At 41.8% G+C, this 27,700-nt stretch overlaps 2 protein-coding genes across 2 annotated transcripts in view; one reads left to right on the top strand and one right to left on the bottom strand.

The window, feature by feature from the left end:
* The first annotated feature begins 4,144 nt into the window (after nucleotides 1-4,144).
* LOC115629023 lies at nucleotides 4,145-5,481 on the top strand. The gene is made up of 2 exons (XM_030525320.1): nucleotides 4,145-4,889; nucleotides 4,943-5,481. Exon 1 carries the CDS (start codon nucleotides 4,253-4,255, stop codon nucleotides 4,874-4,876), a length of 624 nt encoding a protein of 207 aa, XP_030381180.1. The 5' UTR covers nucleotides 4,145-4,252; the 3' UTR covers nucleotides 4,877-4,889; nucleotides 4,943-5,481.
* Nucleotides 5,482-5,602: 121 nt separating this feature from the next.
* LOC115629022 overlaps nucleotides 5,603-27,700 on the bottom strand; it is a 44,022-nt gene continuing 21,924 nt past the window's right edge. Inside the window, exons 3-14 of the mRNA XM_030525318.1 lie at nucleotides 20,790-20,871; nucleotides 16,107-17,537; nucleotides 15,837-16,039; nucleotides 14,275-15,765; nucleotides 10,599-14,203; nucleotides 8,804-10,517; nucleotides 8,363-8,738; nucleotides 8,175-8,300; nucleotides 7,954-8,046; nucleotides 6,315-7,702; nucleotides 5,768-5,878; nucleotides 5,603-5,705 (exon numbers count right to left, since the gene is read on the bottom strand). Coding sequence (XP_030381178.1) covers nucleotides 5,674-5,705; nucleotides 5,768-5,878; nucleotides 6,315-7,702; nucleotides 7,954-8,046; nucleotides 8,175-8,300; nucleotides 8,363-8,738; nucleotides 8,804-10,517; nucleotides 10,599-14,203; nucleotides 14,275-15,765; nucleotides 15,837-16,039; nucleotides 16,107-17,537; nucleotides 20,790-20,871 — 10,652 coding nt within the window. The 3' untranslated portion in view covers nucleotides 5,603-5,673. The remainder of the gene's footprint in view (nucleotides 5,706-5,767; nucleotides 5,879-6,314; nucleotides 7,703-7,953; nucleotides 8,047-8,174; nucleotides 8,301-8,362; nucleotides 8,739-8,803; nucleotides 10,518-10,598; nucleotides 14,204-14,274; nucleotides 15,766-15,836; nucleotides 16,040-16,106; nucleotides 17,538-20,789; nucleotides 20,872-27,700) is intronic.

Raw genomic sequence — 27,700 nt, 5'->3', positions numbered from 1 at the left:
GTCTGTCCGTCTGTCTGTCCGTCTGTCTGTCCGTCTGTCCGTCTGTCTGTCTGTATGAACGCAAGGATCTCCGAAAGTATAAGAGCTAGAATAACCAAACTTGGTATACAGATTCTCCTGAGACCGAGAAAGGACGAGTTTGTTCATTTTTTCTGATCCACCCCCCCACTCCCCCCCTATTAACGATTTTCTATAACTTCCGTAATTCTTGGAATTTTGAACTAAAATTTGGTAGTCACATTAGGTTAGTTATTATATAACAGTATACCAAGTCTCATTATGATAGAATGATCGGAAAGAAAGTTATAGCCATATAACCAGGCCCAATGCACACATACATACATATGTACAAGTACACAAACACGCATAAGGCACGATTCTGATGTAAATGTAAATGTATGTATGCATGCATGGAATATTTTATATTTAATTTAGTTAATTAATTAAATTAATTTAGTTAATTAATTAAATTTAATTAATTAATTAATTTAATTACTTTTTTGTGGGGTGGTACAGGGTATTTAAGAGTTGAGCCTGCTCGACTTTAGCATTCCTTTCTTGTTTTTCTTATGAGTTTCTAAGAGAAATCTTACACTCTCTTGCCTTTACCGCTTGATCTAACTGCACTCTCTTTGTCCTTTGCGACAAGTTGGGGCGTTCGTACTGTTCGTTCATCTTCAGACAACTGATTAAAAACTCAAATGTAGCCATGTTAGAAATCTGTTATACAAATCATATGGCAAATTCTTTACATTGAGTTTTCTTCTTTCTTATGTTGTATCTCTGTTATGTTATGGTAACATTTTGTCTGCTAATAAAAAGGCCAATTGAGAGACTTATGCATAACTATGTACATAGAAATATGAAATGTTATACGCAACAAGCATACACTCATGTGTTTTTTCATGTACATACATATGTACATACATAGGCTAAAGCATGCAGTAAAATAGTAATTTGCAACCAAATATGAATCAATGCGTTCTTACATACATTTACATCCATTTCAAAATTGGAAAACTTTATTTTAATCACAATTATTACCACTTAAAAAACAAAACAAAAATTGTGGCACCGGCAGAATTGAAATCACGAACACGCATACATAAATAAATATGTATGTATACAGCACGTAATTCGCGCGCATTTTCGCATTAATAAACACACACATATTATGCGCACATTTTGCAAACAACTTAATACATACATTTTGTATGTTTTCAAATATTTTTACTAATATTTATTTTAATCACAATTATTACCACTTAAAAAACAACACAAAAATTGTGGCACCGGCAGAATTGAAATCACGAACACACATATGTACATAAATAAATATATACATAAGTATGTATACAGCACGTAATTCGCGCGCATTTTTCGCATTAATAAACACACACATATTATGCGCACACTTTGCAAACAACTTAATACATACATTTTGTATGTTTTCATATATTTTTACTAATATTTATTTTGATCACAATTACTACCACTTAAAAAACAAAACAAATTGAGCTGAAATCACGAACACACACACGCATAGATAAATATGTATACAGCACGTAATTCGCGCGCAATTTTCGCATTAATAAACACATGCATACATATATGCACACACTTTGCAAACAACTTAATAAATATGAAAATACATACTTATTGTATGTTTTCATATATTTTTACTAATATTTAAACTATTAACTACACGTTTACTAGGAGTCCTCGGCAACTCCAATGACCGACGACGCAACGCCTTCGACAGATCGATCAAAACTAAGCCTTGCTCTGCAGCTGCCGGCAGATGGCTCTCTCTAAGAATGCAAAAGTAAAAGCAAACAATCAAAAATCATAACTGTTAATCCGCTCTCGCACCTGCCATACTTGTGAGGCGTAGCAAGTGTTTGGTAATTTCATGCGTTGGAGTAGATTTAGTTAATACTTAATATTACTTACTTAATATTTTAGATTTAAATAAAAAATTTTCAATTCACGCATACATACATATGTACTTGCATAAGTGGAGACATATGTATGTACATATGTTTGTGTGTATGTGTGCAGTGCAGAATTAAGTCAAAGCAGCAACAGCTGCGGGCAGAGCTTGGGCAGAGATTCCATTTATGGCTATAATTAATTCCATAATTGACCCCCATAATGAGTCGATCAATGTTATATATGTATGCTTTGGGAGTTCTGCCACGCGTTCTGTGTGTTACCTACCATGGCACATAATTAGTATACCCTTTGGGACAGCGTATACAAATGGGAAATTAAAATGAGAAGCGTAGGCAGCAGCAGTGCCTGAACAGTATTGGTAACAGTAGTTTGGCAGGCAAAAACTCCCTGTCAGCAAATAATTGGGACTTTAATTTGATCGTTGACTGCTTGCCTAAAACTCTTCCAAACTGATTTCTCAATTATTGCTATGGTGATACATATAACACTTTTAATTTACTTTTAGATAGAGACAATAGATTTATAGACAAGATATAATGCGACACAAACGAATTTTTCTATTCATTTCCCAACTGCATTTAGTTGGTGATTCCGATTAATAGTTGTGTGAGGTATTCATTTTCTTGCCACACCCGATGCAGCAGCGATTACAAACGTGGCGAGTGCGTACTGTGCGGGGAACGAACTGTGGCATGTCTGTCGGTGAGGAGTGCTCCCTGAACTCCTTCCCAATGAAGCGGAGGAGGAAGCGTTCACATGTATGACACCAGAGTAGCAGAGTGTCTGTGCAACGAGTGGCATCCAAAGTGAAGCAGAGGGCAGCCAACGCAAAAACATTGCTCAAGAAGGCTAAGCCCACCAGCTCACAGCTCCAGAAGGCGCACTGCAGTGGTTGCCGGACTCCATTCCTGACACTGGAGTAATTGAAGAGCCCATACCTAACTAGCCAGTGCATCAACAGCTCCAGTCTGCACCACACAATAATCAAACTTATCTCGACCAGCAGTATGCAGGCCAACAGATCACAAGCCACTTTCACAGCATTTGGCAAATGTAGATAGCGTTCGGGAAAGATCTCCAAGTCATATAACAGTACCATGGTGGCTATCAGGAAGATCCAGCTTGCCAAGGCCGGCGCTGGGGAGCATCTGTCGTGTGGCTGATGCAGAAACACTGAGGTGCCCATTACTTGCAACATCCCTGTGGTCACGATGGCAATAATCGACACCATTTTCAAATAATTTATTCTCTATTTTTTGGGGCTGAAGTTTACATAAAATTTGTACGAAGTCAATTTAGTTGATATTTGTGATATCTATATCTCATTGCTTATGTAAACATTTCTTTTAAAAATTAAAATTACTGTTACTATATAAAGTGGCAAATTCTGGAGCTTGAGAAGTTTTTTAAAATGTATTTTCTACGGATTGGATAGTTCAGTTAATATTCGATACTGATGACAAGCGCATTTTTTTTTAAACTTTTCGATGCCAAATAACAGTTGATGTTTTAAATTGGTGATAAGTTCGGTACTTTTTTTATTAACAATCACCTTCGATATAATATTGACTATCAAAGCCATGCTATTTAATATCTTAAAAACTTATAAATGAATCCTTGTTTTTGGTTATTAGTACCGCCTAGGCTGCTCCTATTAGGATTTTTTGAAATAAAATGGAAATTGGGAACAGTAAATGAAATTAAAAGACTTATTAGTGTTTAATAATATTTATTTACTATACAATACTACATTTCGTAAAGAAAGCTCGTTTAAATTTATTATATTTTAAGTTCTTCAATAGATTGCCAAAGTTGTATCCGGATTATTTCCCCAAAACAACAGCTCCATCAGCTTCCAAAAACCTATATTTCCTAAATTTTTATTAAAAAATTGTAAAAAGAACAAAAAATATATATTTTTGTTGCATTTCTTGAAAACTTTTGAAACAAACATTGCCCGAATTTTAGGAGACGGCTTCTAAATCTTTTAATAGGGTTTATTTCCTTCCAAAAATTTCCCTGCATCATCAAATGTCTTCCCAGCTTCTTTAAATTCTACTGCATACTTTTAGGAGCAGTGGGAAATAAATTCCACTGTTTTGAATTTTTTGTAGAGCACAGAAAGTAGGCATTAACAATATTTGAAAATTAGCAATAAAATCACAATAACTGTTGAATGTAATCACTAAATCGTATTTATATATATGTGCATAGCTATCAAATTTTTAGTTAAAGAAAATACGAGTGCCTGGACGCCAACTTCTCTGCATGCCAGCTCTACAATTGAACCACAACGATGGCCTCGATAATAGCTATCAGCCTGGCAGCCATGATGCACCTAGTTCTGCGAGTGAGCTTCTATATCCAGCCGAATGAGAAGCAGTCGGCGCCCGGACCAGCATTACCCACAATTATCGTTTGTATTGCACTGCTCGATATAATATACGATAATCGGATTTTGCCGCAACGCTACGAGTGCATGGTGCCGAAAGCATTTAAGTATCTGTGCGAGGCTGGGATCGCCATATTTTTTCTGGAGGTGGGCATGCTGATCTTCTGGGCGACCATTGAGTATGTCATATATTTGACCTCCAGGGCCTTGTTGCTGAGCCTAGGCTTGGTATCAATGCAGACCTATAATAAGCATGAGACCTTCATGGTTGGACTCTTCACTGTGCCCCTTTCGCTGTTCATTTTGGCAATGACAGGTCAGGCCACCGATCACTTTCATCTGCTGCAAGATCATTATCTGTCCGTGCAGACATTAGCCGCCTTGAGGCTGGACAATGCGATGAAATTTCTGCGTCGCACCGATGAGCAGCAGCGGCACATGCTGCGCCTCGCTGTCAAGAATCACGATGCGGCCAGGAAGGGACAGGAACGTGGTCGCCACTGGACGCCCCACTTTGAATCGAAGTAGATCGAAAATCAAGGTAATTCAATATAAACATAATTGTTCGCTTTAATTAGTTGTTCTTTTTTACAGTTATTATAGAAAATTTATAAAATTACTTGTCGTAATCGTATGCGTATAATTAATAAATTTGCTTTTGTTTTTATTTAAATTACAAAGTAACGACTATATTGCTGCTGCTCGAGAATTTGTAACAAGCTTGAAAGTTAATTGCATTTTAACGCACTCTTCCTATTTATTTTAATACCTTGCTGAGACAAGGTAATTTCAAGTTTTTTGTTTGTTCTTCATTGTATATAATACTTAAAATTAAAACAATTTATTACGATATATTACGATGTATTTTATGCATAAGTTCAACTTAATTTCATTCCATTTAGTCTGCATACCTAAAAAGCACGTGTTCGAGTTTGTTTTTAAACTTTTGCATTTGTTTCCCAAGCTCTGCATGAAGCGACGTAATTAAACGATTCATTTCTGCTTTCAATATTGCTTCAAATACATTCATACATGTAGTCCTAATTACGACGGTTCAATGCAAAGCTTTCGATTGGCCACTTTCAATTTCAATTTAGTTGCGCCTTCAATGAGTATTTGGTAGTGGCTGGCTGCTTACTTGTAAATGGGCGCAGTGTTGGGCAGTGTTGGAAAATATTATGAGCACAATTCACATTCAAGCAGCTATGAAGTAATATTGTTCATAGTAATTAATTCTTTTATAATATACTATCGTTTCTCTTTTGTTTTGTTTATTTTTATAATTGTAGCGCCAGCACGAGTTCTGTGTGTATGTGTATGGGGTTTTACTGTACTTCGCTATCACTGTCACTCTTTTCTGAAAGAAATGTTAGAGATAATAAGTAAATTGCGGTAAAGGTTGGGGTCTTCTGTAAGCACCTTTCTTGCCCGTGTAGGCATGACGTTTCAGTCGATCGTATAAGTCTTCTTTAGTTCCATAGAGCGAAGCATTTGACCTCGCCAATGTACTCATCTTGCCACCATGGAGACCTATAAAGACATTAAGCAAATTGGAGTGTAATTTGTAGAGTAGAGTTTAATAAACTAGAAAATAAAACGTTAAATCATTTTCTAAGTACAAGGTTCTGCTGTTCAGACAACTATTTCACTATCATTATAGATTATACTTTACTATTTGGGGCAACTCTTTTTGGAAACTTCGCTTGTTTCGTTAAAACATTGCAATATAAAACTATATTTGCTTTAAACACATACGACTATATTCAGATCAATAGGGGTACCTCAAGCAGTATGGCTCAATAGGTCCAACTGTCTATGTATATTTGCATACTTTATAAGTTTATTACTAATATTATGTAAAATATTCATTGGATATCTAGAACTTCTCTATTTTTAACCATTTTTGTATGCAGCTGTGTAAGTCTTAGCTTTTTTCGTTCTACGGTTTTTTGGGATCACAACTTACCATCCTTCATGTAGGTCTCATTGTAGAAGTTTGGCATCTCCCAGCCATCCTCCTCGTCGTCGTAGTAGTGCGCGTAGGTGCTGTGGTGTGAGGGCGCTATGGATTCCGCATAGGGCGTGTGTGCGCCGTAATAGAAGTTCACCTGAGAGCCGGTCTGATCGATGGCCGGTGTCAGCATTTTCTTGGGATCGCGACGCTTTGTCGAACGCACACAAATCATCCAAATGAGCAGCACAATGATGATAATAAATATTACAGCTCCCGCAATGCCGCCGGCAATATAAGCAAACTCGGAGCGTTCAACGCAATGCGGTCCAGTGAATGAGCCCACACAGCGGCAGGATGGAGTGCCCTTCAGATCCTTAACGCAGGTGCCGGAATTCTCACAGAAGCCCTCGCAAACGTCAGTACAGACCATGCCGGTGCCGTTGAAACCAGGCTTACATTCGCAACTGAAGTCGGTTGTCTCTGGTTCCATGATGCAGTATGCATTGACATCGCAATGCGGTTTGCCCTCGGCAATGTGCTCGCACGGATTGGTGCACTCGCTCTTCGAGGTGGCGCCGGTGATCTTGGTGCTGTGGTTGGGCGGACACTGTATGCAGGTGGTCTGCTGGGACTCGGACTGGTAGAAGCCCTTGCGGCACTCGATGCACATATTGAGTGTGCCATTGAGATAAGTTCCAGGCGAGCATACAGGAAGTGTGCACTCTTCGACAGAACTGGCTCCCACCTTGGGTGTGGTACGTCCTAATGGACAGGCTGCGCAGCTAGGCTGAACGCCTTGCAGGCGGTAGGTGCCTCGTGGGCAAGGCTCGCAACGCCCGTCGGCGCCAAGCTGTTGTCCGGAGCTGCACTCGTCGCGACATTCTTTGCGAGATGTGGCTTCGGTGGAGCGCGTTGTTTGACCCAAGCCGCACAGTTCACAGCCAAAGGCACCTTCGTTGGATTGATAGAAACCGTGACCGCAAGGACGGCAAAGTCCAGTCTCCGAGTCGAAGTATTTGCCAGCTGGGCAGCGTTCCTTGCAGTCGGCAGCCGAACGAGCACCGGGTCCGGCTGTGACGCCAGGACGTCCAGCAATCACTGGACACTTGCTACACTGCTGTTGACCCGCCTCGGATTGGTAGCTGCCACGCTCGCATGCAACGCAAGTCTTATTGGCAATGTCGTAGTAGGTGCCAATGGCGCAAGGCACGCAGTCTGGAATCATGACCACCTGGCCCACAGGGCAAGCATACTCAGATCCTAGTTCCAGAGATGCTGGATCAGGCACGGTGTTGGGCAATATTTCCTGAACGGCGAATTGATCGTCTTCTAGAATGAGTTTCTCCAGCAGCTGCTTGACATTGGAACGTTCGCCAGTAGAAGTATGTATAACAGGATCGCTGCGAATGGTTAGAGAGGATGGAACATTAGTTTCAAGCACCTTCTAAGTGATGGCTGTGTTAGCACAGTAACAAATGTGGCGTGGGATTAACTTAAGCATTAAAACAGTTGACCGAATTATTAGCATATGGGCATGGCGATGAGGTGGTGGGTGATTAAACAGCGACTAGTTGGTAGTTTATTGGGTGCAATTTGCTTGAGTGGGTGCGTTTTGAGGTCGTTACTTGAAACGTGAGTGAGATTCACATACTTTACAGCCGGGAAGGCTATTTCCAATGTGTAAGTATCACCGCCAGTCTGTTGGCGTCCCTGTCGACCGTTCAAATCCAACTCGTCATCCTCACTAGAAATTGGTTAACGAACATACAACACATAGAACATATACATATATGGACAAAACATGCTTTCTCTTTTGTGGTTCGGCTTATGTGCAAAGGTTCAGAGCATTTATAGCTCAAGATCAATACTCACTTGACCACTGGAATTTCAGCTTCCATGACGTAAACACCGCCATCCTTCAGTTGACGACGCACGCGATTATTTTGAGCAGCGCGATAATGATCACACTTGACGTCAATTTGAATATCCTTGCATTCCCTGCAGATAATTCGTAGAGGCGTAAGCGAAAATTGCATGTGAGTGCGAAAATTCCAGCTTACCTGGTGCCCTCAATGGCATATGAACAGAAGTTCCAGTCACGATTCAGAGCATTCACTGAGTTGGTTACCTTCTGCCGAAGTACAGCCTGACCAGCCTTATTGCAAAGTACATCAGAGGGGAAAAGCATTTTGATGCGGAAGACACGTTGTGCCGGCTTGGCCAGAGAACAGGAAGGATAGACTAACGGCATGGAAGGAGCACGAGTGGGTCGCCAGAAACCTTCAGCGCCGCAAGTGTAGAACTCTGGCACCTGTTCGGAGAAGCGGAGGCCAGCATTGCAAGCGATTTCGCAAACCTTGAACTGACCGCCAGCACCCCAATCCTTGCAGACTTGAGTGCCACCAACGGGATCGGCTAAAGGTGGACAGAAGTCGGCTGTGGATAAAAAAGAAAGAAGTAGTACAACAGTTCAAAGCTATTATTAAAGTTGTATAACTTACTTAACAGCGAGACTTTGAAGCTACAGGATGCCGTATTTCCTTCCGTATCAGATGCTATATACGTAATATCATAGGTGCCCCAAAGCAACGTGGTTCCAGATCTGTGTCCATTGCGCTCATAGATTTTAGTAACACCAATATTGTCGCTAAAGTGTGGCTCATCCCAAGTGACCACAGCTGAACCATTCTTGGCAATAACCCAGAGATCGCCAGGGCAATGCTCAACCACTGGTGGTTCCTTGTCCACTACCAGCTGTTGGCAATTGGGTCCGGTGTAGCCCACTTGGCATCTGCGCTGTCCGCACAGTGAAGGCACATTGCGTTCCACTCCACCTGAAGTGACCTCATAGCCGGCCCAGTTAAGAATGAGGCCGGGATAAAGGACCGGCTCAGAGCGGCAGTCGCGAACTTGTTTCTGTATTTCCGATGTAATGTCCAAAGCACGTGCCCAAACCTGTGACTTAGTAATGGTACCCTGGAAACCTGAATCTGTGTAGGCTAGCTCATGTTTCACGCTATCAGGTTGGGGGCGACCCAGGACTGACCATAGATAGGCTGGCAGTGCACCACCAGCTCCGTACTCGACCTTACTGGCAATTAAACCTTCCGTAATGAGCTGCAGCTGACCGCTAACGCCATCCCAGACAACAGCTACGTGATGCCATTGACCATCGTTTACGGAGGTGTACTCTCCGAACGAGAGGAAAACGTCTGGAAGCTCGTCAAAGAGTGAGACCTGCACACCACTGGAATGAGCCTGAAGAAGCAGTCGACGGCGGTTTGTTATACGCGCGGATTCCACACCATACAGTGTGAAGAAAATGCCCGTATCATCCTTCTGTGCAAACTGGACCCACATGGCCACGGTAAGGCTATTAGCCTCCCCGGTGTAGAATGGCACAACCTGGGCAGCTGTAGAACGAGTTGGATCGCTGAAGTACAAATCGTAGTCCACTTGTATAGCCTTGCGGCAATCATCGCCAGTCATGTTGAAGGGGCACTGGCAGTAAAATCCATTGGTAAGATCGACGCAAGTGGCGCCCGGTGGGCACGAGTTGTCCTTACAGTCCACGATATCCTGCTCGCAATTCTTGCCGGTGAAACCAGGGGGGCATTCACAGCTATAGCCAGCGCCATTGTCACGACAGATTGCTCCATTCTGGCAAACGTTAGCGTCGCATGCATCATATTCATATTGACAACCGATGCCCGCATAATCCGACGGACATGTGCAGTTCAGCCCAGAGCCAAAGTCCTGGCATTTGCCGCCATGCATACAAGGGTCGCCAATGCAGCGTTCCGGTGCCGTCTCGCAGTTCTTGCCATCGGTGCCACTGGGGCATACGCAGAAGTAGTCCTGGAACAGATCGATGCAGCTGGCATCGTTCTGGCAAGGCGCCTGCACGTTGCAGGTGGTAACTTGCTGCTCGCAGCGCATACCGCTCCAGCCTGGCTCGCAGCCACACTCAAAGCCACCAACACGATCGCGGCAGATGCCATTGTTAAGACAAGGATTTGTCTCGCAGTCATCAATGTCCGTTTCACAAAGCGCGCCCTTGAAGCCGTCTCGGCAGACGCACTCAAACTTGTTATCCAGATCAAGGCAACGCTCAGTGCCAACAGGATTGCAGGGATCGCTCAGGCATTCATCAATTTCTGCTTCGCAGCTCAAACCCACATAACCAGGTCGGCACTTGCAGCTGAAGCCATCGAGCTGTGAAGAAGAATTGTAGACATTTAGAATTTGATAATTGTAAAATATTAAAATCTAGCTATTCTGTGTTTGGATCCTCACCTGATCAATGCAAGTAGCACCATGCTGGCAGGGATTCGAGGCACAATCATCAATAGTATGCTGGCAGTTCTTGCCGGTATAGCCTGGCTCACAATTGCAGCTATATCCATTGACAAGATCGAGACATTGGCCGTCATTGGCGCACGGTTTGTTGGCGCAATCATCGATGTTCACATCGCAAGCTTCACCTGTCCAGCCGGGTTGGCAGACACACTCGTGGTCGAATAAGCGATCTACACAGGTGCCATGCTTGCAGGGCTCCGATAGACACAAATCGATCTTCTCTTCGCAGCGCTTACCAGTGAAGCCTGAAGGGCAGGCGCACTGGAAGTCATTCACTAGATCTGTGCAGTTGGCGCCCAGAAGACATGGATGCTCGGCACAGTCGTCAATATTTTGTTCGCAGTGCAAACCTTCCCAGCCAGGCAGGCACTCGCATTTGTAGCGTCCCTGTTGTAGAGCTAAGCAGCTAGCTCCGTTCGCACAAGGATTACCATTTGCCGTACAAGGATCGATAGTCACATCACACTGCTCTCCTGTGTAACCGCTGCGGCATAGGCACGTTACATTTTTGTGTCCCGGCTCATTCTTGCACATAGCACGCGCTGGACATGTGTCGCTGCTGCAGTCGCTGGCTTCTTCCTGACAGTTGAGGCCAGAATAGCCGACTGGGCACTCACAACGATATCCTTGAGGCAGATCTTTGCATTGGCCACCGTTGTAGCATGGCTGTGAGGCACACTCGTCAATGTCTTGTTCGCAGCGACGGCCAGAGAAACCGGCAGGGCAGAAGCATTGGATATCATGTCCCATGGGTACGCAGAGACCACCATGCTGACAGGCGCCCTCTCCACACACCACAGGCTTGCATTCCTCGCGTCCCTTTGCACCAGGTCCATCTGTGCGCATGTTGGTTGGACATTCGTTGCAGCTTTGGGCTCCGGCTGCGCTTTGGTAGTGATGCAGGGGACAGGCAGAGCACGGTGCTAGACCGGTAGCGGAATAGAATCCAGGAGCACATTTAGCGCGGCATAGAGACTTGCTGGCTGCAGCCGGCTGATAGGTAAAGCTTTGAGCTGGACAAGCCTGGCAATCTTTGAATCCTCCCGTGGGTGGCTCAGCAGTAAAGGAGTTGCGTGGACACTCCAAGCAAGGAACCAGACCAGTTGGCGAATAGGTGCCATAGCCACAGACAGGTATGCAATCATTCAGAGACTTTGAACCCTCCTCCTTGGTGTAGGTTCCGGCGGGACAGCGCATGCAGGTGCCCTGACGATCACGATTCTGGTAGTAGCCGCGCGGACAATATGTGCAGGTGTTCTGGCCCTCCGCTACATAAGTGCCGGCAGGACAATGCAGACAACGTGGAACGTCACTTGTGTCCATATTCAACACCTCCCCAACGTTGCAATTGAATCCACGAGAAATGTTCGATTTCAGGGCACGCAATGGGGGACACTGATTGCCAATATTGGAAATGTTAAGCAGCGAATCAATGACAGCACTAGCATAAGGTACGCTCAGATCAAAGATGAGATTTAGAGTTGAACCACAAAGATCATACAGCTGCGGTTGGCGAATGGCAGGCAATATGGATAGAATGAAATCCATCTTGACAACGTTCTCCTCTAGCAATGAAGGCACTGACCTTACGAATGTTACATTCATGTTCACATTTACAGCTGAGCAACGTTGCGAGAGCACCTGATTAAGTCCGGAGTAGTGCTGAGAAAGCAGGTCTTGGTACTGGCCTAGACAGGATGGTGCTACCGCACCATTGGCACGATAGGTAACCGTGGCCGTAACGTGGTAAGCTGCCTGCTCGGTATTCTCTGAAACACAATCGGGCACCACGGAGGTGGGACGCCAGAGACGCGAAGTTTCGCACGAGAAGGTCTTCAAAGGTTCACCATCGGTAAATCGGAAGCCGGGCTTGCAAGTGGCTATGCATTCAATACCACGATCCCCATTAAGACAATTGATGGCTCCGTCGGCAGGTGGTTGTAGCTCCCAGTCTACACAAGGGGATGCCTGGACAGACACTTGGAAGTGGCAGTGCGCACGATTGTTGAACTTATCTGTGGCTGTCACTGTTACATTCTCAAAGGCTCCGATCTTTATGGTAGCACGCTCTGGTGTGAACAGCAAACGCACTTCACCAGCTTCATCAGACGTCTTAATGCGCTTACGCGTATCATTAAAGTTCACATTGTAGCTGTCTTGACGATCCACCAACTCAATGACATAGCTCTGAGGGCACTGTAGTAGTGGTGGCGTTACATCCGGTACAGTGATGTTAATCTCACATATGGCAACATTTCCATCATAGTCGAAGGCAACATATTTAACAACTGTATCCTTAAAAACGTAGCTAGGCGTGCGGAAGTTTTGTGGTTTCACCTCCAGGCGGGCAATGGATCCCGAGTTATCTACAGCAGTTGGTTCGGTGAAGTTTACGGGCAATACACCACCGTTCTCATCACGACGCACCACAATCGGCTGCTGTGGGCAGTTCTGGAAAATAGGAGGTTCGTTGTCCACACATGGAGAGTATCCATAGTCATAGCCTAGTAGTGGTTCTTTCTTTGGCTCCTCGCAGCCCATAAGCTCGAACTTCAGACAAGCATTATCCATATAGCTCACAATGCCCAAGATAACAAAACGCGCCTGCACATATTTGGGAAGCGTTATCATGGCCAGTTCACCATAGTTGCCCGGATCGCGCATTGTTAGGTTGAAATTGGGGAAGTAGACCACATAGTTCTCATGTTCTGCTTGCTTGTAGAAGAAACGTATTTCGGTGGGCCGACCCACAATGTCATTGGTGACTACACCCTTCACCAAAATGGCCTTCACTCGATATATTTGTCCCAAGTCCACGCTCACATATGTAAATGCCTCCTGTTTGCCGCACCATCCAGTAGCAGAGTTGAGGCGTATGTTCTTGGCCTCATAGTTAGGTCGCTCAGAGGTAGCGTTTATGGCTGAATCTGGAATTCTGCCCGAGCTCAGACCCAAAGGCTTAATTACCTTACACTCTGGCTCGCGAATACATGTAATGGGGCGTGGATTGATGAGAATGTAGCCAGGACGATTGCAGCCGAAATAAACCTCCGAACTCTGTTCATAGCTACGAGCCAATTGACGTCCATCGGCGGGACGACCAGGATCTTCGCACACGGGACCTTCGCAGCGTAAGTCGCCAAAGTCCCAAATGCCATCACTGCCACATCGTACAACATTGTCATGGCGGGAAGTCTGACCAGCCAGCTTGAAGGTATTTTGGCAGCCGAAGAAAAAGTTGCTCTGGTAACGTGTGTCCACAAATTGGCCATATTCGGCGCCTGGTGTGGGCATAGGAGCATAGCAATCGATCCGCGGGCAATTGGGCTGCATTCCCGATAACCAGTAGTCAGGTAGTCCAGGCTTGGGATCGTAGACGCATTGTCGGAAACCGGCGGAGGCAGTGGCGCGAAGCTGACGGCCTGCAGCTCCACAGCTGATGGTCACGTTGTCACGGAAAGGCACGAGCACAGATTCAGGATCGGGACGTGCAACAGTCAGACCCTCCAACTTATCATCAGGCAGAGAAACACATTTAGCATCTACAGAAAAAAGAATCAAGGCGAAATTAAAAATATTTATGGATGCTTCTTTGATTTTAATTTGTACTTACAATTGCATTCGGGCACGCTGGCATTCCATTGACCGCTAGACAGGCACAGGGCAGAAGAGCTGCCACTCATTATGTATCCAAAGTGACATTGGAAACGCACCACATCACCAAAGTGATAGTCGTTGCGCTCGCTTAGAAGCTGTCCATTCTCTGGCGCCGACAATTGAGGGCACATTAGGGGCACGCACGTCTTATTACGCTGATAGCTATCTCCATCGCGTTCACCCGACTCCGATCGCTCGATGTGATAACCGGCCGTACCGTTAGCCGTGTACAGCTGATAACCCGTATTACAGGCACAGGCATAGCCACCAGGCGAGTTGATACATTTCTGATCGCAGCCACCATTATTCTTAGTGCACTCATTGATGTCCACACAATCCAATCGCGTGCAACCCATGAGCTCCATGCGTATGCAAGGTGCGCCCACATAATCCTGAATGCGGAAGCGTATGTAGCGAGCTTCAATGGGCAGGGGCAGATTTAGAATGGATAGAGTAGGTTCCAGTATACGGAATTCAACAGCCGTGCCATCGGGGTTGGCGTAATCTTTGAAAACATCCGTCAAATCGTTTGTGTACTGCAGCCGCACAGCTGAACTGAAGGCCACATTGCCATCGTGGCGTTGGACAGACATGGTGCGGAAGCCACGCAGGATAGTTGGTGCCTTCAGATCAATGAGTATCCAGTTTGAGCCAGGCTCCATAGAAGCGCCGCACCAGCCCATAGAATTCAGACGCACGAAGCTCTTGCTGTAGCCTGGTTCGCTTGCCGAGGTAGATATGCTGTCGTCGGGTATGCCACCATTTCCCAATCCCAAATCGCCGACAGGCCTGCATTCGGTAGTTGCGGTGAAACCAGACCGACACTGGCAGTGGAATGAACCATTGGTGTTCATGCATTCAGTGGTCGTCAAATCACATTGGGACGAGCTGCATTCGTTGATGTCCTCGCAGGTTGGTGGATTCTCGTAGATCTGAGCCTCGCTACAGCGTATGATATTGCTGCCGATGAGCTTGTAACCCTTATAGCACTGGACACGAGCCTCATCGCCGAAATAATATGCACGCGCTGCATCCACTACAAAGCCATTGTCAATGGTGGGGAATTCATGGCAGCGCTTACGCGTGCAGCGTGGCACGTCGCCGCTCCAGGTGCCATTGGACATGCAGATAAGTACGGGATGTCCGTTGCGCTCATAGCCGGGATCGCACTCGTATTGAACTATGGTGCCATAGCTGCGTCCTCCTCCATTAAGCAGTGTTACGTTAGCATGTGAGACTTCTGGGAGTGGAGCACACTGTGAAGCCATGCAGTTGGGTTGGCGTTCCCAACGACCATCGGGCAGACAAGATATCTTCTCTATCGGAGCGCCTGAAGCAAAGGCAAAGCCGGCATAGCACTGGTACATGGCAATACCGCGATAGGTTACGTTCGAGGAACCAATGGAGAAACCATTGTCGATTTGTGGTACTGGACCGCAGTAGACCTCTGAAAAAGTAGATAGACATACATATATTGACAGCCTTTCTTTTTTAGAAATAAGTCTAATAGACACCCACCTTGACATTTGGGTATATAAGAGACGCTCCAGTTGCCACCGTGCATGCATTCCGTAACCAAACGCGTCTTGCCCGTGGCAAATTCTTGGCCAATCGGACAAGTAAAACTAACGACTGTACCGAAAGCTGTATCGCGACTAGAAGCCAAGGCGCCAATGCCCGGTTGAAGCTCAGGACAATCGGCTGAGAAAGTAGCTGACCAACTAAAATAAAACAAATTAAAATTGCATGTTACATATTTTGGAGTCTATTGGCCATATTAGTACTCACCCAGCAGCATTGTGGAGCGCATCCGATGTAAACTTGATCAGCATTTCGCCAGACGAGGCAGTCAGGGTCAGTTTTGGAGCAGCCGTGCCCGTAAATCCATTACCAGAATGCAGACGCAAGCCGGAAGTAGATGAGCCGTCATAGACCTGAACATTATCACTCTTGTGCACACTGAACTTATCAAACTTGAGGGAGAGGGGCGCACGTGCTCCATTTCGGATAGTAAAGTAACACTCCTGATTCTTGGGATAGTCGGCCAGTCCAAAGGCGGGCGAAGTAACCGTACCATTTTTAGCCGTAATCGTGGCCTTACAGCCCTGTATGTACCGCAAATTGAAACCCTTGCCTGCCTCACCCAAGCTAGACTTGAAATACAAATAGAGTGCATTTCCCGTGGAGATAATCACGCGTTCATTTTGCGTTGTCTGGCCTGTCAGTTTGGCAATGGTGCGACTCATGGGCGTCTCACCATCACGGATTAGCAAATAGTCGCGTCCCTCAGCCACATCCAAATCATCAACCTCAATGGAAATGATGCGACCTGGTTGTGCTTTAATCACATACAAGCACTCCAGACCACCGGGATATTGCTTAGGATAGTTGGGACTGGTCAGTATTTGACGCTGTAGTGTGGCCTTCAGGGTGCCGCCACAGGTCTTAGCCTCGGTTTTCCAAGTGGCTCTGAAGCCCTTGCGCTCCACGCTGCCATCGGTCGTGAACTTGACAATCATGAAGTTAGAGGCAGAGACAAATGGCTGTGTGGTCAGGTCCTGTTTACCGCTCAGTGTAGCTAGAGAAACAGACTTATCCTCGGTGCGGCCACCCACCAGTATCTGTACGGTGTCGAAGGTTTTCTCCGTTTCAAAGTCCTGGAACTGCAATATGATGTTGCTACCCAGTGGGCCTTCCAATGTCCACTTGCACTTGCTCAGCGCTCCATATTTATGCGGATAGTTGGGTGTCTCAATGACATCGCCGCCCGACTGCATGTGGTAATGGCATTGGGCTGGACAGTCCAGCTCATCGGTACCATCCCCGCAGTCATCGCTGCCGTCACACTTGAAGGCCTGGTTGATGCACTTGCCGTTCGCACAATGTAACGCACCCTGCGGGCAGGCAGGCGCACGGCACATGAAGGGCAGCAGCGACTCGCAGGTGCCCAGATCCCAGCTCTGCGATTTGCTTGCGAAACTAGCTGCCACACATTCACCAGAATGCGCATCGGGCTGGTGCAGAGACCAGAAGCCCGAGTACTGGGAAATAAGAGCACCCGAAGCAGACTCTAAGGTATTGGTGCGCAGATCATCCAGTGAGGCCAGACCCAACCAATACTTGTCCGACGCCCGCTGATTGGGATCGCTGGCGCGCGCTATGGCCAGGGTTTCATTGTTCTCGGCATAAGTGTCGATGGCCACCAGTTCGGCGCCATATCTGCAATAATCCAGAGGATGTAAACGTTTAATAAATAGTCTCGGTCGCTCTCTCTATCTCTCTGTTTGCTCAGTGGTTTCTAATGAGACCCAGCCAGCTTCCGCTCATTTAACGTAATTTCAATTACCCAGCTGCATTTTTCTAATGCGCTTGACTTTCTATTTTCTGCTCTTCACCGCTGACTTAATTATAATGCCCCGAAATTATTACAAAGCGACACCACACAACAGACTCTCAATAAAAGCGCACCCACTTTCTCGTTGGCCTCTCAAGTTCTTTGCCAGCTAGAAAAACTTGTTTAGACCCAAAAGTATCTCAAAACAGCGTCTTTGTTGCTGGCACCTACCACAATTAAATTGCAATTACACCAATCTTTTCATTCATTCATATACAAGTACGTTGCTTCGATTGTTGCGCAGTCCAAGCATTACGCATACGCTGCGTATGCCCATATGCTGCTCAAGACAGCCTTGCGTGCTTAGCTATCTCTGTAGCTGTATCTGCGGTATTTCGAGCATTGCATGCCAAAAATTACGAATACATTTAAGTTACAAGTATATGGTCACTTGAAGTGCGTGCAGCATGTCTCGCATTTGTTTGAAAAGTGAAAAGCTTGTACTCTGGTACAAGTATATGTGCTGTGTAGGCTTTTTCCTTTTGTCTGTTTTATATGGCTAGGGCGTGTTTATGTTAAGCGAAATTGGTTTAACTTGTTTAGCTTTTCATTGAGTGCTTTTATCGCTTGCATTGTTGATGTGGCGATGGCCATATGGTTTGAGGAATTTTCACTTGAAGTAGCGGGAAAAGTGAGTCGTAGGCGTCAAGAGTTTACAAATAAAGTTTCTGAATTAGGATGAGGTATGTATAAAGAAGAAATATATACCGCTAAGTATTTATATGGGAGTTCTAGTCCTTTGATGTTAAAACTAAGGATTTTTAAAGTGTTCAACAAACTTTTTTAGCAGACTCTTAATCTGAGAAGCAGAGCCGTCTTCCTCCAACTTAGAAGAGCACATCTCTTATTACTGGTATATATAGTTGCCTTGGTGGCGAATTTACACAACGCGAAGACGGAGAAGGAGAATGTCGAATATCAGTAGGACAGTGCTCTAAAATGTATGGTGTCCCGTTTTAATCATTTTTAAGTATATTTAATCATCTAATTTCCAGCTTTAAAAGTATTGTTTGAAAACCCCAGTCCATTAACCGATCTTAACCTTTTCTTAAACCTTTATCATATACTTGTATTTAGAAACAAAAGATATTTGATCAAAAATAAATATTTTAAGCCGATGTATTGTAAACATTTTAACTATCCATAAACATTCTAAAAAGGAAAATCTTTTTGCAGAATGGAATTCGAGTCTACTTTTTATAGATGGTTTTCTAGTTTATTTTTCAGTAACTAAGCTATTAGCTTTTTATTTAGAATTAAGATTCTCTCTTTCATTTATTTTTTTTTAGATTGACTTTTTCATTTTTTAATTTTTGTTTGTTCAAGTCAAATAACAATTCCAACCACATGATGATGACTAATAATTTTAACACGACATTTTTTTAGTTTTTTTGATGTTGTAAGTTAAGTGTTTACTTTAAATATTTAAAAGCATAGCTTATTATACAAATGCAGTCTAACTGTAAGGACTGGATTATAGGTTAGGTACATATGGTTAGGTAGGCCGGTAGACCTATTACCTCAGACTTTTCTTTAGCTTTTTCTTTTCATTTACTTAGCTCCACCAACGCGCCCTACCGACCCTTGCATTCGCACTTTCTTTCATGCCGCACAATTCACATGCCTGGCACGCAAAATCGTCATGAAATTTCACCAAAAAAAAAAAAAAAAAAAATCAGATATTTCACATCATGTGAGGAGTTAATTCCGAGTAGGTACGACACCTGTCATCGGCGTTACTTTTTGTTATATTTTTACGGTGCTTGCTTCTTTTTTTCCGTTCGTGTGTTTTGTATTTTTGGCAAATCTGTATATGGCGTTAACAAAAATAGTTAACAGTTTCGTTTTGTTTGTCGTTTGTTGAACCCGAAGCGTAGCGTAAGCCGCATTTTAATTGCCCGCTCGAAATGCTCGCCTCTGCGCTCTTGGCTTTGGGGACTAACGATAGGTGTTGGGCGTTAGAGGTCTATGGCATGTAAATTACATGACAAATGCAAAACACATACTTGTATTTGTATTTTCAGTTGCAATTGTTGTTAACTGACGACGTCTCTATGACAACTATTGAACCATGTGCCGGGCATACTAATAATTGCCTGCTCACTCGTGTGGCAGAGAAATTTGCGTAGGGCATTGACATTGGTTGTTGAATGTTGTTGTGCTGCTTAGAAACACTTAAGTAAATCAGGTGTGCGACTAATCAGCGATTTTAAAATGTGAGCAATTTATCAATTTTCGAGCTGTGATAAGCAATCAACAATTAACTTTCACCCCACCTGGCCCGCCCAGCAACTAGTGCAAGATTCTCACGCTCATTATACAAGTAAAAACAAGTCGAAGCCAAAAGACAAAATCGAAGTTCAAATCAAAAGAAAAGACACAACACTCTCAGTTTTCAGACCCAGCAGGGCCCAAAAACGAACTCTGTCTGAGAAAAGTAAGTAAATTATTGGGCAGGTGCAGGCGGCCGTCGCCGATTCGATGGCCAACCGACCAGTCGTAAGTATTTGGGTCAACAACAGGTTAACACCCAGCACCGTGGCGACGCAGCATGTTTGGAATGTCGGAGCTTCGAATAAACTATAAGTGTACGTATAAACAGAAAATTTGTACCCAGCGCCGGAAGCTTTTCAACGCCGCTGACTTTCTTTCTTTCTTACATGCCTGCTTTCTTGCGTTTCTTTCCAACTTATGAATCATCAATATCGATTTGGCTTATTGATTGCTGAAGTCTTCATACGTATATAGCAAGTGCTCAGCCGAGCCTGAACCGACCAATTGTGGCGCGTAATTGTCGAGGCAAGAAAAACAACACAATTTCAAACTTGGTCACTTGTCTTCTTTACTTTTTGGCCCGACATTGACAGTTAGCCAGCGGAAATGCACTGCGAATGTGGTGTGCTGTAACGGCAAATGCTCGCCTCAACCGCACTTGGCCAAGAACCGCAGTGGGGACTGCCTTTTATGCACTTCTTGCCTCATCAGAAGCAACAAAGACACGCCCACAACGGTCATGACCGGACTTGCCTTAACTTGCCGTCATTTCATTTGTTTCGAACCAATTTTGTTGAACTCACCTTCGACACAGTTCGGCGCTCTTCTCCCACGAATGTTTTATGTTAAAATATTTATAGCAATTCAAGCCGCGCAGCTCCCAACCTGCAACAAAATAAATAAAAATGTTAATCAAAAAGCGACAGAATTAACTTTTGCATAGTATTATGTAAATTCAAAGATTATTGTGGTTTTTCTTTGTAAAGCAACAAAACTCGAAATGAAACCGAACAGCAATTTTCAGCTTTATTTGCAAATATCCATTTTATTTCATGGTTTCGTTTCATGTCTGTGATTGGTTCTGCAGAACAAAACTCAAAATGGCAATATTTAAAACAATATAATTAATTACCGGCTCTATAATTATTTGTTTTTTTAAATAACAACAATTGTTATCAGCCGGAACCAAAAATACTAAACAGTTGCTTTACGAGAGGGAACATTCCAAAGACTTCACGCAAGTAACAATTGAGTTACGGTGAGGAATTATTTTATTTATTTAATCAGAAATTGTATTTTTGGTACGACTTTTTCAGTATTTTATTAGTTTATCACCAATAGGATTATCCCATGCAATCCTTTTCAAATTCGATTATTAATTACAACAGTCGTTTTAGCTTCACTCACAAGCTACAAATGGATTATTTTGTAGATTAATTTTTGATCGAGAATGATGAATTACATTTAATGGGGACTACATTAAATTTATAGAAAACTGAATAACGTATGCAGAAGGCCATAGATGCCAGTGCTAAATTTTCGAAGTTATTTAAAGCAATTTAATTTGTGAACAATTCTCAACATTCACATAATAAATTCGAAAGACCCGGAATCATCACCAACGGTATTACTAGCAATTAATTTTATAAATACTATACCATACTATTTAGACAAACAATTAATCCCAAACTTATTAGTTGTATATCATAAACTTAGGCCTTTTAATCATATAGAATAGCAATTTCAACTTATAGTAAACAAATATAAGTTGAATAATTAACAAAATAAAGGCCCAGCTATTTAATTAACAAACCAAATCGCATTTGAATTTCTTAAAATTGTTTAACTCTTTTCAATAATACCATAATTTATACCTACTTTATACACAAATTATTCTGAATATACAATTTGTTAAGCACAACCAGTGCTGCTGGATATCCTATTCAAAACAAAGCCTGTTTCCTTCTGCTTAATGCTGTTTTGTTGAATCGTTATAATAGAATTGAATTTCAATAAACACAATCACTATTTTTCTTAAGTTAAAGCTAAGAAGCTGTGAGAAAGTATACAAAAAGGCATAAAAAAAGTATCATGTAATAGGTAATCGTTATAGCTCCCATTTCCGATTATATTTGTTTTTAGCATTTGTTTTTGAAGTAGAACTGATTGTGATGATCGCCTTCTTTAATCCCAAGCTTAAGCGCTTGTTTGATTATCAAAATACAATATATTTCTTAACACGAAACATACTTTGTGATTACACATCAAGCATTAGTTTAAAACTCTGTTTATCTTGCCGCTCTGTTACGTTATAGAGTTTTGAGTGATAAACTTGTTAAAAATTGCCAGCAGACAAGGTCAAGTGTTTTGTCTTGTTTTCGCACTCAACGTTGGAAAAACTGAACGCCACTTTGTTGAAAATTTCACCTACAAAAACACTTTCTTTCTCACTCGCTTTGGTTGCATTTTACTTGTATTTGTAGTTTTTGTGTCTTGGCCGGCAGTGCGTGCCGCAACTTTCCATTAGGCGCCCAACACATTGGCCAATTGCACCTTTTTCTTGAAATTAAATCAAGTGGTGTCTGAAGAGTGAGAAAAAGAGAGTGAGAGAGAGAGAGAAAGAGTCTCAAACAGTGCCAAACACTTGGCATTCGTGCTTCTTGACAGATCTTTGACCCAAATCTTTAAACAGAGAGAAATATCCAAGCAACTCGTTTTGCATAATGAAGCTTAAACATTTAATTTGTTCAGCATGGAGTTTTCTGTGTCAACATGTGGCATATACTCGTACGGCTATCTACTCGTATGTACTTGTGTAGAAAGCCATGCTGCACAGCTTTAATTGAGTTTTGCCCCCGACTCGCTCAGTTTCTGCTCTTAAGTTCGTGCCTTGATTGCTACATTTGTACTAATTAACAGGGAGACTAAGTTAAACATTTTGGCTGCTTTCGTTTTCTAAGTATATGCATATATATATATAAATATATAGCTATTGCCTCTATAGGTCATAAGTTTTTCCTGTTACATGTTTTTCGTTTTTCGCCTGCAAAAGTTGGGAAAGTTGCCGTGGACGGCAGCTCGCCTTTTGTCAGCCTGATTGACAGCTTTCATTTAAAATCAAATCAACTCAAAAACATATATAAATGTATATATATATATATATATGCTGCATGTCTGCTGCTGTTGGTTTTGTTTATAATCATGGAAAAAGCAAAAGTATTTAAACAATTTTTATGTGCGCGCTCAAATGTTGTTGTCACTGTTTTGTTGTTGATGAGTTGCTGATGTTTGGGGCTTGGCTGGGTTGTTGGTGACGTCTGGTCTGAAAGTTGTTACAGTTTTTCAAAGCACACAACAGCTCTTTAGCTGCTCCAGACTTTCACGTTTTCCGCGTATTTAATGGCAAAGTGGAAACTGCAGACGCATTCGTAAACAGTCTCAGGGTGAGGCAGCAGTTACAGACAGCCAGCTGCGCCACAAAAGTGTCACATTTTGGCAAAAAAAAGTTAACTTGAAGCATAACAATTATATAAATTATATAATACAACCGAACTGTTGGGGTTTTGGGGCTGTTGCAAAAACAAAAAACATATAACTAAGTTAGAAATATAAATAGGGTACTGATAAATCGCACTAAGGTCAGTCACTTTTTGAACATTAGAAATAAAAGATTACCACATCCTTGCCTACTACTTCTTTATAACGAAAGAAACCACAAAGTGCAAGTGTTTGTTGTAAAGCTATCGCGCAGAAAATTTCTACAACATCTTTGCACAAAGCTTTGACAATAACTGCTCTAAATGGATTGAAAGACCAGTTGCAATTAAATTACTTTCCATTTCAGTAGTTTTTAGTCAAATAACAAATCTTAGCACAATTATTACTTTACTTCTATAACTATTACTATTCTATTACTTCCCATTGAATTACTTGGATTTAAAGAGCAGTTGCAATTAAATTTCTTCTCATTTCAGTTGTTTTCACTCAAATAACAAATCTAAGCACAATTACTATTTTACTTCTATAACTAAAAATTGTTTAAATATGCAGAAAATTGTTTAATTTTGTGAGTAACTTTTGTCGCTCTAGTAAGTTATGAAAATGTTAAACTTTTATGAATCACTTCTTTTCATAATTTAATAATGAACAGTGTCCCTGCTATGGTTCAGTTGTTGTTATGTAGATTATTTGAAAAAAGTAGAACTCACAGAAATGTTATTCCAATTTGTGGTTACAACTGTTAGTAGCACAAAGGAATTCTTAAAATTGTGTGTCTTTATCGAAGGCTGAGTATTTATTGCGGTGCTGCACAAAAACGCTTGATCTTTCATTATCAATAAACCGAGACAGAAAATAACGAGAACTGGTTCCCTTCATCTTGGACAAAGGATTTAAAAAACCCATAATAAATACTGCATTTTCCATACAAATATTTTCCTTTGAAAGTAATTATAATTTAATAAAATATTAGCTGATCTGAGTTGTAGAAATATTCAGAAAAGTCGTCCGAAAACTTATCAATAAATAAAGACAAGAAAACAAAAGGGGGGCAACAATATTTTTGTTTGGTTAAAATTAAAGGCAGGAGCAATTGCCAACCTTGCCCTCCTCAATAACGATAATAGAATGAGAAAACGATTGAAGAATATAAACAAATAAAGTAATTTGAATTATTTTCCAGGACTTAAAAACGGTATTTTGGAATGTCAGAATGACACCCAAGTTCAAAGTATTCAACATTTTCATTATATACTTAAATTTTTATATTCAAAAATTTTAAAATTAATTATCAAAAACTTGTGCATTTATTATTAAATATTAATTAATATATATTTTTTAAAATTACACTGTGTATTAAAATTAAAATAACTGCAAAGTTATTCTGCATTTTCTTGATAGTATTTTTGCTTTAAATGTTGACAGAAATGAATGGCTTTTTCCGCAAAGAGCTTTAACCCCCATGATGAATTTTCATAACAACAATCATTAGTTGAATCGACTGCCGACTCAATTGACTTTCCGTTCAATCTTTTTGGAAATTTGGGTCGCGTTTAATGGTTCTTGCCAACTCATACGAGCGGAATGCCTCACCAAAGCCCCACAAGAATGTATGCACGGCCCCATCAATCTAGCAATATACTCGTATATACTGTACACCCACTATTCAGCCTCGATTAAAGCGGCTCACTGTCATGTTGTCGCATGTCCGCCCAATTCTTGCAATTTACCGTTTGCTTGTCTGGTCGCTCGACGCTTCTTCGCTCATTCGTTTGCTTAACCAACTTCTGTGCCGCTATTTGCCACAATTTCAATTTATTTACTCGTATTGCTGCTATTTACCGCAGCAATTATTTGTATTTGTGTTTGATTTTTTTTTTTTTTTTTGTGAAGCCAAACCCCTTTGGAATAACCGTACGCTGTTCCACTTAACGAACAAAATAAAGAAATAAATAACGAAAAAAGGAAAGAGTATCGCTCCGTTTGCTGCGCTGCTGTGCGGTTCGGTTCGGTTCTTGCTTTGCGCTTCAATTGAAATCAGAATCAGTCGCAGCACAAGTTCTTACAACAGGTCCGAAAGACTCATGTAATTGTTTTTAATGACCAGCCGCATAGCTAAACATATATATGTATAGATGGTGTATATATATTTACAGGTATGTACAAGTATATGTAAGTAACCACCCGCTCTTCAACCATGACAGTTGAATGTTTTTGCTGCTCTTTTGTAGAAATTCTTGTGGCTCTCTGGCTTGAATTCAAGCCACACCAACAACTGCCAAGGTTAGCCGCTTTGCTCTAAAGTCTTTGTTTTGCATTAATTTGCATGTCGTTTGCAGCTAACTCAAACACACACTCACACACACATAGAGCACTGAGTGTCTTTGGCTGCTTTATTGAATTGTGCCACATTTTTGAAATTCTTGCCAGGAAGTTCGAGTTTGTTGCTCAAGTCTTTTGTTAGTTTATTGACTATGCAAATGTGCTGCGTGACTTGCCACAGCCATTTTTTTTATTCTTCGAGTCTTATATACTATATACATATGTAAGTACATAGATATATGTATAAACTGCAGCCTGCTCTAATTGCCAGCCAAGTCCAACTTAAGCTCGAGCTGCTTGACTGCCTGAGACTGACTGCTGATCATTGTCTCTAATTTGTGCTCAACACTCAGCCGCCTGACTACGAATATATTGCAGCATAAGAAATCTAGTGAATACAATCAAAATTAATAATGTGAGAATTTCTTACGTAAAAAAGTTTTATATGCACTCCACTACACGAGTATACGACTACGCTGTGTGTTTGTCTGGGAGCCAGCACAAACAAAACTTACGGATAAATTTTGGAGCTTCATACTTGAGCTGTCTGCTGCATAGCTGCTCATAAGGTGTGAGTTTTTCAGGGCCCTGAGCTGAGAATAGAGAATACGGGCATGCACTGAAGTGTCAGTCTTTCAAAATGCTCCAACAATTTGTTTAACAACTGTTTGCTCAAGCTTTGCCTGTCTATCTATCAATAAGAGGTCTGACTACACAGTAAGCAACGCAGCCTAGAAACCATAGCACTATCGAATCAGCATTTATTTTATGGCTAAGCTGCTTGGTAGCAACTGTTCAGACAGCTTTTTTTATGTATATTATTAATAAAAGAATCTCATCATCTTTGTATCGACCATTATAATAATGAATAACTAAACTCCAGTAATGGTTGACAAAAACAATGATCGATGACTGCAATTTTGGAGGGATTCTAAAACAATAGGCATCTTTATTTAATGAAAAATATATCGCAGAAACCTTAAAAAGAATTAGTATTTGTCAACATTCGGGAAAATGTTCACCGTTTTATAACTGTGGAGGATGCTTGAATAGATTTCAATGCACAAAATACTAAAGAAAATGTCAATTCAGTGGACAAAACAAAGAAGAACAACATTGTTTTCAGTTTTTAAACAGATCCGTTTTTAATCAGATAAGATGGGTTGCTCTTGGCTAAAGAAAAAGTGTGTTTCTTCACACCCACAAAGCAAGTCATATGTATTTATGTGATTTGTTCAACTTAAAGAAATATCTTCATAAATTCAAATACATTGCAAGTTACTAATAGCCTTTTTTGAAAAAAATGCAAAGAAACAAAAGACTTGAAGAATGAGCTCTTGAAAGAAAGAGTTTTGAATTCATTTAAAAAGGGTTTATTTATATAAACATCTATCGATCTGTCTACATATCTATGTACCTATCTATCTATATATTCTCCATTGTAGATGAATTCCTTTACAACATCTAGTATTATGATTCTTTACTTTGTTCACTTTCTGCACATCCGTTTTTAGTTTTGAGGTCGTCTGAGGAGGAGGGATTTTTATGAACTTAAATCAAATTAATTACCAATAAATTATTATTCAGAAATTATTCTTAACTACTCATTTAAAATGTATATGTATTTTCACTAAAACTGACAAAGAAACCAAATCAAAATCAGGAATAAAAAACATTTTAAACAAGTTTGTTCTTCATTTTTTAAAAGTGTAAATAAGTGAATAGAATGATGCAATTGTAATTATCCCGCTAGTAATTAACGTTAATTGAACGATAATTTAGGAAGCTTATCTCAGTAAATTGACATGTCATATTGATGATTGTTCATCTCTGTTCATCTCTGCCAGCAACTGACTGGCACTTTTTGATTGGAAGTAATTGAATAAGACACTAT

This window comes from Scaptodrosophila lebanonensis, unplaced genomic scaffold (genome assembly GCF_003285725.1).
Source record: "Scaptodrosophila lebanonensis strain 11010-0011.00,11010-0021.00 unplaced genomic scaffold, SlebRS2 tig00000131-arrow-arrow-pilon, whole genome shotgun sequence".
NCBI lineage: Eukaryota > Metazoa > Arthropoda > Insecta > Diptera > Drosophilidae > Scaptodrosophila > Scaptodrosophila lebanonensis.
Note: the sequence above shows the minus strand (reverse complement) of the source record. Positions and strands in the feature narration are given on the sequence as shown.

What these genes read in the sequence shown, in the direction of transcription:
- LOC115629023 (XM_030525320.1), top strand. Translation starts at nt 4,253, where the DNA reads ATGGCCTCGATAATAGCTATCAGCCTGGCAGCCATGATGCACCTAGTT.